The 19,259-nt window shown below is 34.9% G+C and overlaps 1 protein-coding gene across 1 annotated transcript in view; it reads right to left on the reverse strand.

Annotated features, from left to right (window-relative positions):
* Window positions 1–19,259, reverse strand: part of LRP1B (LDL receptor related protein 1B) — a 1,912,798-nt gene that overhangs the window by 589,859 nt on the left and 1,303,680 nt on the right. The window contains exons 30-31 of the mRNA XM_008055101.2: window positions 17,808–17,982; window positions 16,878–16,972 (exon numbers count right to left, since the gene is read on the reverse strand). Of these exons, the coding sequence (XP_008053292.1) occupies window positions 16,878–16,972; window positions 17,808–17,982 (270 nt within the window). The remainder of the gene's footprint in view (window positions 1–16,877; window positions 16,973–17,807; window positions 17,983–19,259) is intronic.

Here is a 19,259-nt window from a genome sequence, read left to right on the forward strand (position 1 = left end):
TGATTGAATAGTCAATTTTATGATTGAATAGTTTCAGATTAATAGTTTAAGATTCACAGGAAAAATATATTTAAGATTCCTATATTAATCTATATATGCATGTGATATATGTCATCTAGCTCCCTACATATATCTTCCCTCCTGTTAAACATATTAGTTGAATCCTTAAATGTTCTTGAGTGCATTTATTCCCAGGTTTAGAAAATATAATTGCAATCCTTTATTAATTCTAGTATTAATTTTAAATAACTGATGATGTATGCTTTATAGCCATAGATATAGGTATGTATAGAAGTACATGTGCTTAAAGTTTATTTATGTAAACATTTTTGCCTCGTAAGATTTTTTTTTTTTTCGAGATTTTTTTTTTTTTTTTTTTTTGAGTTAGAGTCACTCTGTCGCCCAGACTGGAGTGCAGTGGCCGCTCCCGGGCACCGCAGCCTCGACCTGCTGGGCTCCGGCGATCCTTCCGCCTCAGCCTTCCGAGTAGCCGGAATTACAGGCACGCGCTACCACGCCCGGCTGATTTTTTGATTTATTGTAAAAATGAGGTCTCGCTGCCCAGGCGGGTCTCGAACCCACGGGCTCAGGCAATCCACTCACCTCAGCCTCCCAAAGGCGCGGGATTACAGGCTGAGCCACCGAGCCCGGCTCCTCGTAAGATTTTTAAATTAGTTTATCATGTGCCTGGGTCCTAATAGCACTGAAGAGTTAATTGGCATACATGTCCTGAAACAATTTCTAAATCAGTTCACCGTTGTGCTATTTCAAAAGATGAATCACTGAGCAGTGAACTAATAGTTAATGCAATTGAAACTACTCAGCAATAGTAGAATGCTAAATCAATAGCCATGAGAAAACAGGTCAAATGTGAGCATAGGTAAAAACTGTTCTGGACGTGCGGCCCTTCACTCGCCACCTGGGCAATCACGGCGCTGGGCTGGTGGTTTTGGACCTGAACTTCACGGGGTGAGTGTCGGGCTGCTGCGCCCGTCGCTTCCCAGCCTGTGCAAAGAAATATAATTATGCCTATACTAAGAGGGTGCCCAGAGTGGGTGGTTGGGATTTAAAAAATTCTTCAAATGATCGTGGAATCTGTCTGAAAAATGTACCATCAGTAAGCCTAATTCTTGCAATACATGTTTACTAATTTTTGAAATTGCTTAAATCTGATTATCCAAAGAAGCAATCCAGATCCAATAACATAAGAAGTAAATGGGCGCCTTGACTCTGCGAGATCCAGTTGACACTTTTGCCAGTGGCAGCCCCAGCGCGCCAGGCAGCTGCTATGCATCCTGTGTCAGGACCTGGGCCTGGAGGGGACCCCCCCCCCGCCCTTACCAACATCCTCTATAGAGACCTATAGCCTTCCTCAACTTGGTCGACCCCATCACCCATGACTCGCTGGTGAACCTGGCCTGGGACCTGCAGTGCCCTAACAAGGACTATGAGCTCTGGAAGTCCTCAGACAAGATCTCCAAGCAGGTCCAATCTGCCCCGGAGGAAGACCAGAGCTGCTTCAAGAGCAGCCTCCAGAAGATTCCACCGGCAGGAGAGAAGGTGGACCCTCCGGGTATCTCACTGTCAGTAGGACGTGAAGCCCTTCACTCGCTACCTGGGCAACCACAGCGCTGGGCTGGTGGTGTTGAACTTGAACTTCACCGGGCTGAGTGACTGGCTGCTACGCCTAAGGCTTCCCAGCCTGCGAACGCTGCCCCACGTACCCAACTCCCACAGGGCAACTGGCTGATGCAGATCGCCGCAAGCAAGCTCACCGAGGCCATCAAGGACACCACCAAGTTCCCTGCTCTGGCCTGGGTGGATCTGAGCCACAACATGGACGTGGCCTTCCTGCCCCAGCCCCTGCTGGTCGGCCAGAGCCGGCGGCTGAGCCAACCCACCTCCCTCCCTACCATCTCCGAGAACCTGGACTTCGAGTCTAGGAGCAGCATGGCCGAGGCCACTGGCCCTGCCTCCACCTGGGACTCTGCAGTCAATTAATATACTATGCAATATCGAAATAAAATACAAATTCAAAGTTATAAAGGGAGCTGAGCCCCAGGCCTGCGGTGCCAGACTCACCCATCAGGCTCACTGCTGACAAAGATGCTCTCGTACACATGGGACAGCTGGTGGCGGACAGAGGCCCAGGATGTTCGACAGGCCCCCAGAGATCTAGTCTGGTAATAAGGGGACAGATGGAGAATGGCCACTCACAAGAAGCCAGTGGTCAGCTCAGGCTGGAGTCTCAGCCTTCCTTCAGCAAGAGGAGCCCCGGCACCCACAGTATGGACACCACAATAAAAAGGGTGATGCCCGCAAAAAAAAAAAAAAAAAAAAAAAAAAAGGTAAAAAGTAAATGAGAGAAAAATAACTCATTTAAATGGAAGTAAATGTATGAAAAGAAAAACCTATCCTTTTACCTTTTTCCCTATTATTATAAACATATAATTAATTCATATGCTTTGATTCTAACACTTATGTTAAGCCAAACATTTTTCTCAATGTATTATTTTATTTGAGCAATTTGAATTAAACAACCTAGCTAATTTTTGATATAATTTTCTAAAATTGTGTAATTGCTCTCATAATAGAAATATTCTATGCAATGAGATAAGAAACGATACATTATTTTAAACAATATAATCTAACTGTAAACAGAATTCCATATATGACTAAAAAATTGTTATTTAAATTTTAAGTGTTGCTGCAATTAAGATCGAAAAGTCATTTTATGTGTCTTATTTGTATTCTTTTTTACATGACTCAAAACTAAATTAATATACTATGCAATATGGAAATAAAATACAAATTCAAAGTTATAAAATACTAATTGTTTTTGTACATTTTTATTTTAAAGATTTTAGTAATTGCTAAAATGAAAGTTTTCTAGAGACAATTGTTTAATATTTTTTCCATTGCTTATCAAACTTCAATTCAAAATTATTATTCCTGACTCAGAACCTTAATTATCTGGAAAATTATTGAAAATATTGATCCCAGAGACCCACTTTCAAAAAACACCAATTTAATTAGTTTGAACTGGTCCCAGGAATCAGTATTTTTAAAATATCTCTACATGTGTTTTTGGAATACGAATTTAAAAAATATATTGTAAACATTACATATTTTATTATATTTCTAATTTAAATTTTTAATAAATTCAACCAGGCCTTTAAAATTTTGCTGAAAAGACTATCATAATGACAAGATCTTTGGAGACAAGGAAATACTAAAAATGTAGATGGATGGAAAAAAAACACACTACAGATGTAAAAACACAGACGATTAGCAGGCACGGTGACTCACACCTGTAATCCCAGTACTTTGGGAGATGTAGACGAGAAGATTGCCTGAGCCCACGGCTCAGGCAGCCTGGGCAACTTGGCAAAATCTAGTCTCTACAATACATTAAAAAAAAAATAGCTGAGCGTGGGGGTACATGCCTATAGTTCCAGCCACTTAGAGGTAGCAGGATCGCCTGAGCCCAGCAGGTTGAGACTGCGCTGGCTGTGAATGTGCCACTGCACACCAGCATGGCCAACAGAGCAAGGCTCTGATTCAAAAAAAAAAAAAAAGTAGACAATTCAATTCAAGTTCCTCTAGGAATCTAGGTATAATAAATAGCATTTAAATCTTCTAAAGATTCTCTTTATATTGTTATCTTCAGGTAGTAAAATACAACTTCTGCTTCTGGGACGTGAAAGCTATAGAAATTGATCACTGAAAACACACTTACAAAAAAATGAGCAAATACCAATAAGTTGCATCCCATGCTATACCTGTAGATGAGTTATAATATTCTGAATACTCCAAAATGGAGATCTTTTCAGACTTTACCAAAAGTAGCATAATTATTCCTAGCACAGAGCTATTTCAGAAACACTAAACCTTTAGCTCTAATGGAGGACAGCTACTCTATGGGAAAGTATTCACTATTAGGCTATCTCAAGAAATCCTTTATCCCTCTTGAGAATAATTAGATGTTATACCATCCCCTTTCCACAAGCAGACAAAACAACATATGAAAAAACGCTCAACATCACTAGTCATCAGAGAAATGCAAATTAAAACCACAATGAGACATCACCTCACACCTGTCAGAATGGCTATCATTTCTAATGAACACAGATGCTGGTGTCAAAAAATAACAGATGTTGATGTAGTTGTGAAGAAAAGGGAATGGTCATCCACTATTGGTGGGAATGTAAATTAGTTCAACCTCTATGGAAAACAGTATGGAGATTTCTCAAAGAACTAAAAATTGAATTACCATTTGACTCAGCAATCTCACTACTAGGGATCCACCCAAGGAAAAGAAATCAAAATGTGGAAAAGATTCCTGTTCCTGCATGTTCGTTGCAGCACTATTCACAATAGCAAAATTATAGAACCAACCCAAGTGCCCACCAACAATTGACTGGACAAAGAAATGTGGTTTACATACACCATGGAATACTACACAGCCATAAAAAAAGAATGAAATCATGTTCTTAGCTGCCACATGGATGGAACTGGAGATCATCATCTTAAGTGAACAGACTCAAAAGAAAAAAAACGAAGCACCACATGTTCTCATTCATATGTGGGAGCTAAATGGTCACACCGATGAAAATAATAGACACTGGGGACACCAATAAGGGGGGAGATGAGGAGGGAGGTTAGGGTTCAGAATTATCTGGGGAAAGAGTCACCAGAGACCTAATCCCCACCACAATACAGTATGTTCATGCAATGAACATGTATGTGTAACCCCAAATCTAAAATTTTTTAAAAAGGAATGAATATGCTGAGGAAACCTCAACATTCTCTCTGCTCCATTCCTAGCTTCTTCTAGACCATCCTTGTCCATGTGTCTCTGAAAACCTTAACCTGGCTATACCCTCACTCCATCATTGTAAGGTGGTAATAAGAAAAATATCCTCATAATAGAGTCTGGCACTCACTAAATGTTAACTATTTATTATTAGTGTAGGTTATTGTATTTTCCTCTTAAGCAAAAACCCTATTCTAAAATTTACAGCAATCTTTCTGATAATCTTATAACTGAGAATTATGAGATAATTTAATGATTAGAAATATCCAGATTATATACTTCACTCATAATTACAATAGACTCTCAATTATAAAACAAACACATCAAAATTAAAAACTTTTGCTCTGTGAAATGTAATAAAAGGCATAACAGTCTGGGAGAATATATTTGCAATCCACACATCTAACAAAAGAATTCTCAAAACTCAACAGTTAAAAAATACAATTAGAAAATAGGCAAAAGACACGAAGAAACATTTTACAGAAGAATATATACAGATAGCAAATAAACACATAAAAAGATGTTCAACATTATAAGAAAATACTAATTGAAGTGACTATGCGCTACACTACATAACTACTAGAGTGGCTAAAATAAATAGTGAGAATACTAAATGCTGACAAAGACATAGAGAAGAACTGGATCACACATACACATTGCTAGTGGGAATGTGTAGTGGTACAGCCACTCTAGAAAACAATTTGACAGTTTCTTATAAAACTAAGTGTGTTAATATCATATGATCCAGCATTGTACTCTTGGAACTTTATCTCAGAGAAAGGAAAGCTTATGTTCACACAAAAAATGTGTACAGGAGTGTTGTAACAACAAAAAACTGAAATTGCAGATGGCCTTTGACAGGAGGATGGCTAAATAAACTGTGACACATACATACTATGGCACACTACTCAGCCATAAAAAGAAATGAACTATTAATACAGGAAACAATTTCTGTGATTCTCCAGGCAAATAGGCTCAGTGAAGACAGCTAACCTCGAATGTTGCATACCGTATAATGCCACTTATTTATGACAAAATTTTATTTTATTTTATTTTTAGTTGGAATCTCACTCGGTCGCCCAGACTGGAGTGCAGTGGCCGCTTCCAGCCACCGCAGCCTCGACCTGCTGGGCTCCGGCGATCCTTCCGCCTCAGCCTTCCCAGTAGCCAGAATTACAGGCATGCGCTACCACTCCCGGCTGATTTTTTGATTTATTGTAGAGATGAGGTCTCACTGCCCAGGTGGGTCTCGAACCCGCGGGCTCAGGTAGTCCACTCACCTCAGCCTCCCAAAGGCGCGGGATTACAGGTTGAGCCCCCGAGCCTGGCTTATGACAAAATTTTAAAAGTGGAAGATGAATACATGGGCAAGAGGGTGGGTGGTAGGCATGAGGAAAGAGGTTGTGGTTATAAAAGAACAACATGAAAGATCATTGTGGTGTTGAAATTATTCAGTACCTTGATTGTGGCAGTGGATATAGGAATTTATATATGTGACAAGTCTCCATACACCTATGTACACAAACTCACAATGGGTACAAGTAAGACATGAAATTTGAATAGGATCGGTGACTGCATTAAGGTCAATAGCTGAATTGTGATATTGTATTATAGTTTTGCATAATTTTCCAACTGGAGAAAATTGGATAAAGTATACACGAGATCTCTCTATATTTTTAAAATAATTGCATGTGGCTCTAACATCCTCTCAATAAACATCTCAATTAATTAAAAAATCACAGTATTCAACAGCTAGTTAAGCATATTGCCCTTAACCTGATCTAAATTCTTCACCCTTCTCATGTTACCCTGCTTTAAGAAGTCATTAAGAACATATATAGTTACAGGACTAAATTAATCAGCTGATACCTTGTTGCTTATTCATCAGGCTAAGATTTTAACATACCCTTCATCCTTCCTCAAATAAATCATTTTATCTGGGATCGTTTATCCTAGATTCCTGGCCCTCGATGAATGGCAAATGGTATGTGTCTTGTGAAAATAACACATGCAAAAATGGAGAAAAATATAATCAAAGGTAAGTTATTTTATTCTAAAAGAATTTTAAAAGCTTTAATATCTAGAGTTTATAATTTGCCAAAACTATATTTTATAGCTTGATAAGTAAAAGGAGTAAAATATTTTAAAAGCACTGGATTGTGTCATTCAAATATTTTAAAATTGTAGTTCTTGACAATATAATGCTAAACATTCCCTTATGTTAGGCTTATGTTAAATTTCTGTCCATATAGATAAAATAAGAGTTTTGTGCACATATCACACTCTTTTTTATGCCTGTTTTCCTTTCTGCTAAGAATAAGAACCTTCTCCTTCTGTCATTTTTTAAAAAACAAAAGTATATTTTTTCTTCAAGATCCTGTTGAAATTTCAAAATAACACCAATTTGGCTATAATTCTTTTGTTCTTCCCAACAAAAGATTTTAGTTGTTGACTTTACTTCACAGTCTACTTATATTAACTTTATGATGTCTGGAACATAGTACTCATAAAAACCATTGTGTGTGTGTGTGTGTGTGTGTGTGTGTGTGTGTGTGTGTGTGTGTGTGTGTGTTTTAATTCTACTGAAGATCTAATTCAAAGGGCTTGTAATTATTTATAAGGTTTTTCTTTACTAGATGTTGACCTTTTAGAGAACAGATACCAGGTTTTCTTTTCTGGGTTCAGTACCTAGTATACACTGCATAATTTTTTTAAAAAATAAAGTTTGGCTAGGCAAGGTGGCTCAATCCTGTAATTTCAGCACTTTAGGAGATCAGTGCAAGAGGATTACTTGATCCCAGGAATTTGAGACAAGCCTGGACAAAGTAGCAAGACCTTGTCTCTACAAAATTTTTTTTTAAATAAGCTGGGCTTTGTGGCATCTGTCTATAGTCCTCGCTACTAGGAAGACTCAGGTGAGAGGATTGTTTGAGCCCAGGAGTTTAAGGATATGGTGAGCCATAATTGTGCTACTTCACTCCAGCCTGGGTGACAGAATGAGACTTTGACTTAATATATAAATAAATAAACAAATATACAAACTTTTTTCTCAAGGACATTTGAGTGAATGAGTAAATAATCAGATGACAGTGTAACATTTAAATTATTTCTGTGTGTATGTATATGTGTAATTATAGTCTTAGTTTGTCAACTTCTCCAGGCTTTTTTGTAACTTATTCTTGATATTTACTTTAGGATGCACAACTTTATATATTGATTATGCTTCATACATAATAAAAATGATTGTGCTGAGTAATAAGCATATTTAAATAACAGAATTGCATTATATTGAGGAAGGAAACATATCCTGGACTTTATATTTCATCTTACTTTTTAAAAGTGAGGTACCAGCCGGGCTCGGTGGCTCAGCCTGTAATCCCGCGCCTTTGGGAGGTTGAGGTGAGTAGATTGCCTGAGCCCAAGGGTTCGAGACCCGCCTGGGCAGCGAGACCTCATCTCTACAAAAAATCAGCTGGGCATGGTGGCACATGCCTGTAATTCCGGCTACTCGGAAGGCTGAGGCGGAAGGATCGCCGGAGCCCAGTGGGTCGAGGCTGCGGTGACCGGGAGCAGCCCCTGCACTCTAGCCTGGGCGACAGAGTGAGACTCCAACTCAAAAAAAAAAAAGTGAGGTCCCTTGAATTCTTTTGATGTGGTAAAAAATATTTATGAGTGTTATCGCCTATAATCCCAGCACTTTGGGAGATGGAGACCAGAGAATTGCCTGAGCCCATGGGTTTGAGACTAACCTGGGCAACATGGCGAGATCTCATCTCTACAATAAATCAAAAAATTAGCCGGGCATGGTGGCATGCACCTGTAATCCCAGCTACTTGGAAAGCTGAGGTGGAAGGATCTCCTGAACCCAGCAGATTGAGGCTGCGGTGGCTGTAAGCATATGAGCTGGAATAATTAAGTAAGAAAAAAAGTGTTTGGTGATTTCAGGAAGGTATACTTGAAGGTAGAGTATACAAATGACTTTTGAATGGAATTACATTAAAATAAAGGAGAAACACCAAAGAAATAAAATATATAGTACACTAGATTCTTAAGAATAGCCATGAAGGGTAGTGCTGACTGACAAGTCAAGTTGCTTTATGAGGCTTAAGGGATAAAATTTATAATATGAAGACATATTAAACAAAGAAATCACTGTAAGTAGTAAATTAAAATCCTCTGATATGTAAACTGCTCTAAGCACTTAATGTATCCAAGACTAAGCAATAAATCTTAATTGAGAATATTTAGTTCAACAATGGATAACTGGAATGTTGATTTGTACTTAACAGAAACAAAGTTATTTAGCCCAAACTGCCTGAAGCTGTAATTACTTAGTCCTTAGTGATATACACTCATAAAATGCCAAGTTGGTTGTTTTGATAAGATTATGATGCACTTCTATTTTAAGTATATCACACATGGAATTGACAGCAAACAAGCAAGGGAAATAAGTGAATCACAGTATAAAAACAATTCCACAAACTAGAAAGTCTGATATATCAGGGGTACTGCCATTTAAAATTAGAATCTAAAGATTCAGAAATAATTAAAATTGTGAGACACAATTGGCACAGAGGTGAAATTGGTTCCTGCCTACTCCTGGCTGCTTAGAAAAGCCAACTGCTGTGTCCTAATTGGGGTTGCATTTCTCAGGAATGTGAAAGCCCTGGATTTTTCTCTTTCCCACATCCCATGCTTGAAAGAATACCAGTTTTATTTCCTGACTTTGCTTGAGGTCAGGTAATTACTATATGAAATCAGCCTCTCTGGACATAGCATAATGGTTAAGATTTAATATTGCTTTGGAAGAAGATAGACTTGGGTTTGAATCCCAGTTTTGCCATTAATCATAGACAACTACCTTTTTTCAACAAGACTCAGTTTTTGAATCTATAAAGGAAGAATAAGAAATCTTTCCAGAAATGATTGCTTTAAAATGATTAATGCAAAACATTTTGCAAATGATTACATATTATAAATGATTAAAAAGCAGTAACTATAATCATATTATTTTTGTTGACAGCATGATCATGGGTCTTCTGTATCAAATATCTCATGATAAGTGCATGCAGACACAAAGGTGTGGCTTCCTGGTGAGAATACAGCTACATAAAGGTGATAGATAACAACTGTTATGGACTGATGTGTCATCATTCTCACCAGACAGAATATAGCACTTTCTCTCATATGCTGGGAGAAAAAGTATAATATCACAACAATCGGCATAAAGAAGAAAATCGATCATACCATGGCTTTCTTTTCCTGATCATCTAACTTTCTTTATGAAAATTATTAAAATATTCAATAGACAGTTTAAGCCAGAACCCACGCAAATAGACTTATCATGAAATAATAACCATAATAATTGCTTGCAATGAGTCAATAATGCAGTGATAAATGTCCCAATGTATTTACATATTTCATGGGTATGATGATCATGTATAACAGCAAGAACAGTTTTTTTTTGACACATTCATATACTCATTCATAGTATTTTAATATTCTATTTAAAAATCATCTCAGGGGAATAGATCTAGTAATGTTTTAAAGTGGGAATACCATGACATGAATTTTTGGTACCTCAAAGATTCTTCTATATCAAGTGTTTTCTTGTGAGACTTAACTTTGATTCTAAAAGTTAAAAACTAAAAAGTTAAAAACTAAAAAAGTATTTTGTCCAATGATTTGCATCACAGTGTTAAATTGTCCAGAAAGACAAAAAGATTTTTAATTTTAATAGAAAACACAATAATCTTAAATAGTTTAGTAATTTGTCTAATTTAGTAAACAGCGATATTAAATATATTTTAAGAAAATAGTTCAGGTAAACACAAGAAAAATATTACAACAATATTACAAAAGTTGTATACTTTTAATCTATTTTAATCAACATGAAGCCTGTTGTGATGGATCAAAAATTGCAAAATCAGTACTAAGTTGGAAGTTTACAACAATAAATACCAGCATCAAAGAAGTAGAAAGATTTCAAGTAAGCAACCTAATAATGCACTTTAACAAACTAGACAAGCAAGAACATGAAATCCAAAATTAGCAGAGAAAAGTGATAAAGATCAGTGCAGAAATAAATAAAATGAGACTGAAAAAATTACATGGAAAGTTGGTTTTCAAAAGATAAACAAAATTGACAAACCTTTAGCTGGACTGGGAAAAGAAGAGAGATGACTCAAACTGATAAAATTGAGAACTAAAAATGAGACATAACAGATACCATAGAAATGCAAATAATCATTAGAAATTATTAAGAACAACTATACACCAACAAATTGGAAAATTTAGAAAAAGTGGATAAATTTTAGGGCACATACAACCGAATAAGATCGAACCATGAAGAAATAGAAAATCTGAGCAAAAAAGAAAAGTCTTCCATGAAAATCCCAACCTGATGGCTTCAAAACTGAATGCTATCCAACATTTAAAGAAGAACAAACATCAAATCTACTCAAACTATTCTAAAAAAATGAAGAGGCGGGAATGCTTTCAAACTATTCTCTGAATTCAACATATCAAAACCACATAAAGACACAACAAAAAAGAAAACTACAGGCCAATATTCCTGATGAACATGGGCACAAAAATCCTTAACAATACATCAAAAATATAATTCACCATGATCAAGTAGGATTTCTCCCAGAAATGCAAGAATGATTTAGCATATGCAAACTAATAAATGTAATACATAATAATAACAGAATAAGAACAAACAATGATCTTTTCAATAGATGCTGAAAAAGCATTTTTAAAAAATTTAGCATCTTTTTATGAAAAAATCTCTCAACAAACTGGATATGGAAGAAACATACTTCAAAACAATAAAGGTCATATATGATAAACCCAAAGCTAATACCTAATGAATGGGGAACAATTGTAAGCCCTTCCTCTAAGATCTGGACCAGAACAAGAATGTCCATTTTCACTACTTTTTAAAAATATACTGGAAGTCCTAACATGTTGGAAAGTAAAAAGTCAAATTATCTTTGTAAATTCATCACATATTTAGAAAAACCTAAAGGCTCTACCAAAAATCTATAGTAACTAATAAAAAATTGAGTAAAGTTACAGAATTAAAAATCATCATATAAAAATCAGTAGCATATACTCCAACAACAAACTGAAAAATAAATCAAGTAAGCAATTCTATCTGCAAAGGCAAATACATATGAAATATCTAGGAATATATTTAACTGAAAAAGTAAAATATCTCTACAAGGAAAACTATAAAGCAGTGATGGAAAAAAATGAAGAGGACACATACAAAAGAAAGATATCTCATGTACATGGACTGAAAGAAATAATATTGTTAAAATAGCAATGCTACCCAAAGTGATCTAAAGTGTTAATACAATCCCTATCAAAATATCAGTGGCATTCTTCACAGAAACTTTTTTACATCTTAAAATGTACGTGGAGCCTCAAAAGACTCTAAATAGCCAAATTAATCTTCAGATAAATGAAGAAAGACAAACAAAAGAAAGAGGAAGGGAGGAGGAAGGAAGGAAGGAAGGAAGGAAGGAAACTACTTGACTTCAAAATATGCTACAAAGCCATAGTAACAAAACAGTATGGAACTGGCATAGAAATAGATACACAGAACAATGAAACAGACTAGAGAACTCAGAATTAAATTCATGCATTTACAGTCAACAAATTTCTGTCAAAGGCACCAAGAACATATAGTGAGAAAAGGACAGTCTCTTCAATAAATGATGATAGGAAAACTGAATAACCATGTGCAGAAGAATGAATTTTTCATCATATACAAAAATCAAATCAAAATAAATTAAAGACTACATTTCGAAATTAAAGACTACATAAGAAATTGGATATTTTGAAATTAAAGACTACATGACTTAAAGCTATGAAATTACTAAAAAAAAAAAAAAATTGGGAAATGCTTCAGGACATTGGTCTGGGCAATGACTCTTTGGTAAGACCTCAAAAGCATAGGCAACAAAAGTAAAAATAGACAAATTGGATTGTCCTAAGCTAAAAAAACACTTTTGCACAGCAAAGGATATGATCAACAAAGTAAAAAGACAATCTACACAATGGGAGAAAATATTTGCAAACTATTCATTCAACAGGCATTAATAATCAAAGTACCATATATAAGAAACTCAAACAATTAAACAGAAAAATAACACATAATCCAAGTAAAAGTAGGCAAAATATATGAATAGACATTTATCATAAAAAGACATACAAATGGCCAACAGGTATATAGAAAATGCTCAATATCACTAATCATCAAGGTAATGCAAACCAAAATCACAATAAGATATCACCTCACCCTATTCAGAATGGCTATTATCAAAAAGACAAATAATAATGTAGCTGGCAAGAATGCTGATAAAGGGGAATATTGGGATGTCCTTATACTGTTGGTGAGAGTGTGCATTAGTTCAGTTGACCCTCAAACAACAAGGGTTTAAACTGTGTAGGTTCTCATATATGCAAATTTTATTCAACCAGAAGCAGGCTGAAAATATAGTATTCATGGAATGCAAAACCCACAAGTGCAAAGGACTGAAGTTGCATGTACATGCTTTCTTAGAGCCAAATGAACAATCTATGTGGGGATTTTTGTATATGTAGGTAGTCCTGGAAACAATCCCCACATATACCAAAGGATGACTGAACAGCTACTATGGAAAACTGTATGGAGGTTTCCCTAAAAATTAAAATTAGAGCTACCATGTGATCCAGCAATCCTACTGTTGAGTATATATTTTTAAAAAAGAAATTGATATTCAGTATATTGAAGAGACATCTGTGCTCCCTTGTTTATTGCAGCACTATTCACAATAGTCAAGAAATCAACCTAAGTTTCCATCAATAAATGAATGAATGAATGAGGAAAATGAAACCCATACAATGGAAGATTACTCATAAAAAGGATAGGTCATTTTTCCTCTTTGAAAAACTTGCCCATGACAGGTCTTTTCTTGCTAATAAACTTATTTTAAAACTTTAAAAAAAGAATAAAATTCTGTCATTTGCAGCAACATGTATGGAACTGCTAGTCATTATGTCAAGTGACATAGCTCAGGCACAAAAAGACAAATACAACATCTTATCACTTATATATAAACCCAAAAGTGGATCTCATGGGGGTAGATGGTTGATTGGTGGTTACCAGAGGCTGAAAGGGTACAGAAGAGATGGAGGGAAAAAAGATGTTAGTTAATGGGCACAAAAACACAGTTGGATAAAAAGAATAAGATAGTACAACAGAGTGACTATAACTAGCAATAATATATTGGATATTTCGAAATAACTAGACGAATTGGGATGTTCCAAGCATACAAAAAGATAAATGTTTGAGGTGATGGATATCCCAATTTCCCTGATTTGACCATTACACATTGCATAAGTGTAAAAAAAAAATCACATGTACTCTAAAAATATGCATAACCATTATGTATCAATAATTATTAAAAAAAAAAAAAAAACTCTGAGTATCAGTGCGTGTAGATATATATGTGAATGTACCCTAAAATGAAATGATGTCCTGTCCAGGGTTGGCTCTCACTTTTCACCTTGAGGTTCTGGGTGAGGTTTCAGTCTCCTGTGACCTTAAACTGGAATGAGTGGGTTGGAATCATATCTTTCAAATTCCAGTCTTTTCGGCCTAATGTACATACTACTGCTACTACTGACAGGTTCTATTATTAAGGGCCAGAAGTTTTTCCACATAAGCTTTTTAAAATTCAATTCTCATAAAAACTTTATTTAAAAAAAGACATTTTGTCTTGATTATATGAATAAAAAAGCCAAATGCCACCAAGCTAACAGAAACTTGCTCAAGGGCACAGAGTTAAATTTACTTAATGGAATCTAAAATAATTTAGGTTCCTATTTCCTTTAAGAAAAAAGACAGTGCCACATTTTTATCAACAGGCCTAGTGCAAAACTTAATAAATTAATTTCTGACTTACACCATACACAATGCTGATTTAAGACATAGTGAGTTGTATATGCTAAAATAATATGTCTTGAATGAATTAATACTTTAAAGTGAAAATATTCTTCTGCTAAATATTCTTTAAGAAAAAAGAAAGTCTTTTCCTAAAGGAAATAGGAACCTAAAAAAGAAAATAGTATGTCATGAAAAAATTAAAACTTTTAAAAAGTGTCATTTTGAAACTCAATTTTAAAATAATTTTCAAATATAACATAACTGATGAGGAATAGATGTCTAAGATTTATCATTGAATGGTGAATCATCATCCACACGCAGTTAAAAATAAACACTTGGTGCTCCACACCTGAGGGGCCAACTATAAATTGTGAATAGTTAACATTAATACCTCTCTTATGCACTTTTCGAAAAATTTATAAAGTCAGTCTTGGTGGCTCAGCCTGTAATCCCAGCACTTTGGGAGGCCAAGGTGAGTGGATTGCCTGAGCCCTGGGGTTAGAGATCCACCCGGGCAACTTGGTGAGACCGCGTCTCTACAATAAATCAAAAATTAACCAGGCATGGTAGCGTGCGCCTGTAGTTCCAGCTACTTGGAAAGCTGAGGCAGAAGGATTGTCGGATCCCAATAGGTAGAGGCTGAGGTGGCCAGGAGTGTGCCACTGCACTCCAGTCTGGGCGCCAGAGTGAGACACCAACTCAAAATAAGTAAGTAAATAAATAAATAAATAAATAAGGTTTTTCTTTCTTTATTTTGAGTAGGGAAACGGATATGTAGTATTAAAGAAAATAAGATTTTCTTAGAGACAAGCATATAAATTAATATTTTGGTATAACCTATGCCTACCAAATTATAATGTAAGGACTTGATTTGCATATACTATTTCTATCATGCTCACTTCTCAATATTAAATATTTGGAACAATTCCAGATAAGTACCAACTGAATTGCTTTAGTCCAAATTAAGTCCTTTGTATAGGTCCTAATCTTGTAGAGTCTCTTGTCTCTTTTGTTCTATCATCTTCTACACAGAAGTATTAGCATTTCAATCTGCCTTTAATTTCTAACACTACCCTGAATTTCTATTATGTACAAATCTTAGAACACATAGTCCAAAGAAAAAAGCTATTAACAGTATTATTTTATATCAGAGGTTTATTCTATAGACTACACATAATTATTTATTGTGAACCTTAGTGATACTACACCTTTATTGACTCGCCACTATTAAAAATGAGCGACTTCAAGCTAGTATATTTCAGCATTTTTAAAACTAAGAAAAAGTTGCTGAAAAGCTTAATGGCATACTGATTCTTTTCCCAAATTCAAAAACTACACAGTATTCAACTCAAAGCAAAAGTCTGATTTTCTGTTGTATATTCCATCATGTGCACATTAATTGCAATATCGAAATTTATGTTTATTAAATTTTCTTAAAATTTACTTTGATATAAGCAATACACTAAATCTTGCCTCTCAGGTATACAAGAAATTATGACGAAAGATTAAGTTCTAAGAAATTATAATGTAGGACTATCTAGTGAAGACAGATAACACAGCATCTTCTGAAATAATTTTTGTACTTAAGATATTCAAAGATGTTTTAACAAGAATGAGTAAAGTTTCTCTGTCGGCCAGTGTTAAAGTCAATGATTTGCAATGTTGGCAAAGGTAGACTAACAAAATAAATAAATGTACTGCAGAGCGAATAAAAACCCCTGAAAGCTCAATACTAAACACCTAAATTCAAATCCTTGTAAATATTAATGACACAATAATGATCAGGAGAAAATTCAGTAGTTATATTGCCACAGCAGCATTGTATCCGATACTCACTCGTGAAAATAAGATATTTATTAATTACATTAAATTTTTAGTAACTTCTGTATTTAATACCTTGCAAAAATTTTTATATTAAAGGAATATATCTTCCTATCTAGATCAAGAATGTTTCCTTTTTACCCAACATAGGCCCTATGAATTCAGTAAAATGGATAAATTTATGAATTAATTTATATTACTAATCTGTAATATTTTCTTTCAGGTTCTAGATCAAAAGTACATCGTACAACTACAGGTTTGTCACCTTAAAAACTGCAGTGAGAAATTACTAAAAATACTTACCAACTGGTTCCTTCTGGTTCTGAAAGAGAATCTTGCTATTACTGCCATCCATGTTTGCCATGTTAATTGTGTTTCCATCTGTCCAGTAGAGTTTCCTTATTCAAAAGAGATACAGATTTAAAATATTAGACGTAGACCTACTCACTGAGTAGAAACACACATTAAAAAGGCAAACTAAACATCAAAATATATTCTTGGTGTAGGATTAATTCTTTTGGAACACCCAAAATTGTTGTGTCACTTACTGACACTAACCTACATATTTGCCTGAGAAACAAGCACCATTCTTGTTTTTTCCTATCATTGAAGGAAATTATCCTACTCTCTTTTTCTTCCCACATTTCAAAACTGAATATTTATCTACAGTAAATTATTTTCATTTTAAATAATTCATTAAGATTGAATCTTCTTGGTTGTGAAGAAAGCAGACACTATAGAAGGTAACAAACTCATTTCAACCACTCCTACTGAAAGTATTGGAGAGAAAAAATTTCTTTTAGCCCTATGCAAGGTGCCTCATGGGTAGAAAGATGTCTAACCAGAAGACTAAAGAATCTGATCTACTTAACAGTGATCATAATATCAACATGGGTAAATACACTATTAACCACTGCCATTCAAAAAGAAGTCAACCACTTTCTTCTGCATCTTTTTATTCAGACTGTCATTCATTAGGAAAAAAATTATTAGGATCTTACAATAATATTAAAAAAAATTTCTATTTTATCCAGATAATAAATTTCTATCCAAAAATCTCTTTACAGTTTCTATACCTACCAACTGGTTCCTCTTGATTCTGAAAGAAAGTCTTGATTTTTTGACTCAATGGCTGTTATATATGTGTCCTCTGAATTAAACAATGTCTCTATATAAAATCAAGGCAAAGGTGTATAAAATTTTGGAAAAACTTTAAAAATAATCATACTTTACCCCCTGACTGGGTGAGCTGCAAGACACTGTGGCTTATCGATTCCGTGGATAATTGAGGTTTTCAAAGAGCCATCTAGTCTTGCCACGTTAATTTGTGTTTCATCAAATTCTGAGCTAATCCAGTATAAATTACGTGATACCCAATCCACGGCTAGCCCTCTGATACTCTGAATATCTGTAAAAGAGGAAAAAAAATTTAAAAGTGAATGAAGTTTCTCATTCTATTGCCTCTCCAAATCGTTATTCTCTTTCTAAGGGAAAATTTAATTTACACTTTAATTTGTTAGCTAAAATTGTACAAGATGGTAATATCATTCCCTTATCAGTCCTTCTTAAGGCATGAATAATCATTAATGTCTTACTGCTGAGCCATATGAAAACCTGAAGCAACAATTAGCATTGAAATTACACTAACAGTCAATGATTCACTAGTAAACACTTAGGAGCAGACACAGGCAGCAGTCTTAGGAGCCAAGGTGACCAAAATTCAAATCAAAGTAATAGCTTCTCCAGTTGGTAGCACATCTTTCTAGTTAGGAGAAAGTACATGTGGACAATCAACAAATGACTATTTTATGTTTTAAGTGCCAATTTGTTACTGAAATGAAGTAAAACAATTCAACTTTCCTAAAAGAATCACTAGAGTTGAACATCTTTCAAAATAGATAATTAGCAGGAATTGACTGATATATGAGAAAAGTAACAAATCCTTTTAACATTTCTCCAATGTGGATTTTGTAGAAATTACTAATTAAGTTCGGATTTATTATAACCAATATGAATATTTGGGTTGCTGTTCCTTGATTATTGAATTAAATATCTTTAAAAATAATGATGGAATTAGACTTAAATATAATTACATATTTAACTAAGAAAAAATTAAAAATTAACATATGAAGTATGACGGTTTAGTCCTCAATCTTTGGCATTTGACTATTCTACCTTGCTTTTGCCTTTATTTTACAAAGTTTTAATATTTTCAAGCATTCTGTACTTCTAGAGTTCTCTAGATCACTGTTTCCCAAACTTGCAAGACACCAGGACACTGTTAAAACTAAGATACAAATTCAGTTTTTTTTGAAGAAGGGTCCAAGATTCTGTACTATTCAAGGTTGGTGATTCCAGTCAAACTCTTCAGAGCAGCCACTTCTTAGCTCTAATCAAATCGTTTTTCATTCTTTTCAAAAGAAGTCACACAGCTAGATATTTTCATGTGAAAGTGAAAACTCAAGATTTGTTAAATTTGCCAACTTGTTCAAAATGTAAGACACCATAAACAAGATGTGATTCTGAGCTGGCTGTAAAGTGCAGTACTGGAATGGTTGGCTTCCACTCCATGGTCATGTGGTGGAACCTTAGCTGAGCCTACTTTTCTGCCCAAAAACTCTTACATTAAGTAATTTTAATCACTCTTCCCTTAGAAAATAGTCCCCATATTTCCAGTCTTTCTCA

Source organism: Carlito syrichta, unplaced genomic scaffold (assembly GCF_000164805.1).
Source record: "Carlito syrichta isolate Samal-C Ts95f unplaced genomic scaffold, Tarsius_syrichta-2.0.1 Scaffold301673, whole genome shotgun sequence".
NCBI classification, from domain to species: Eukaryota; Metazoa; Chordata; class Mammalia; order Primates; family Tarsiidae; genus Carlito; species Carlito syrichta.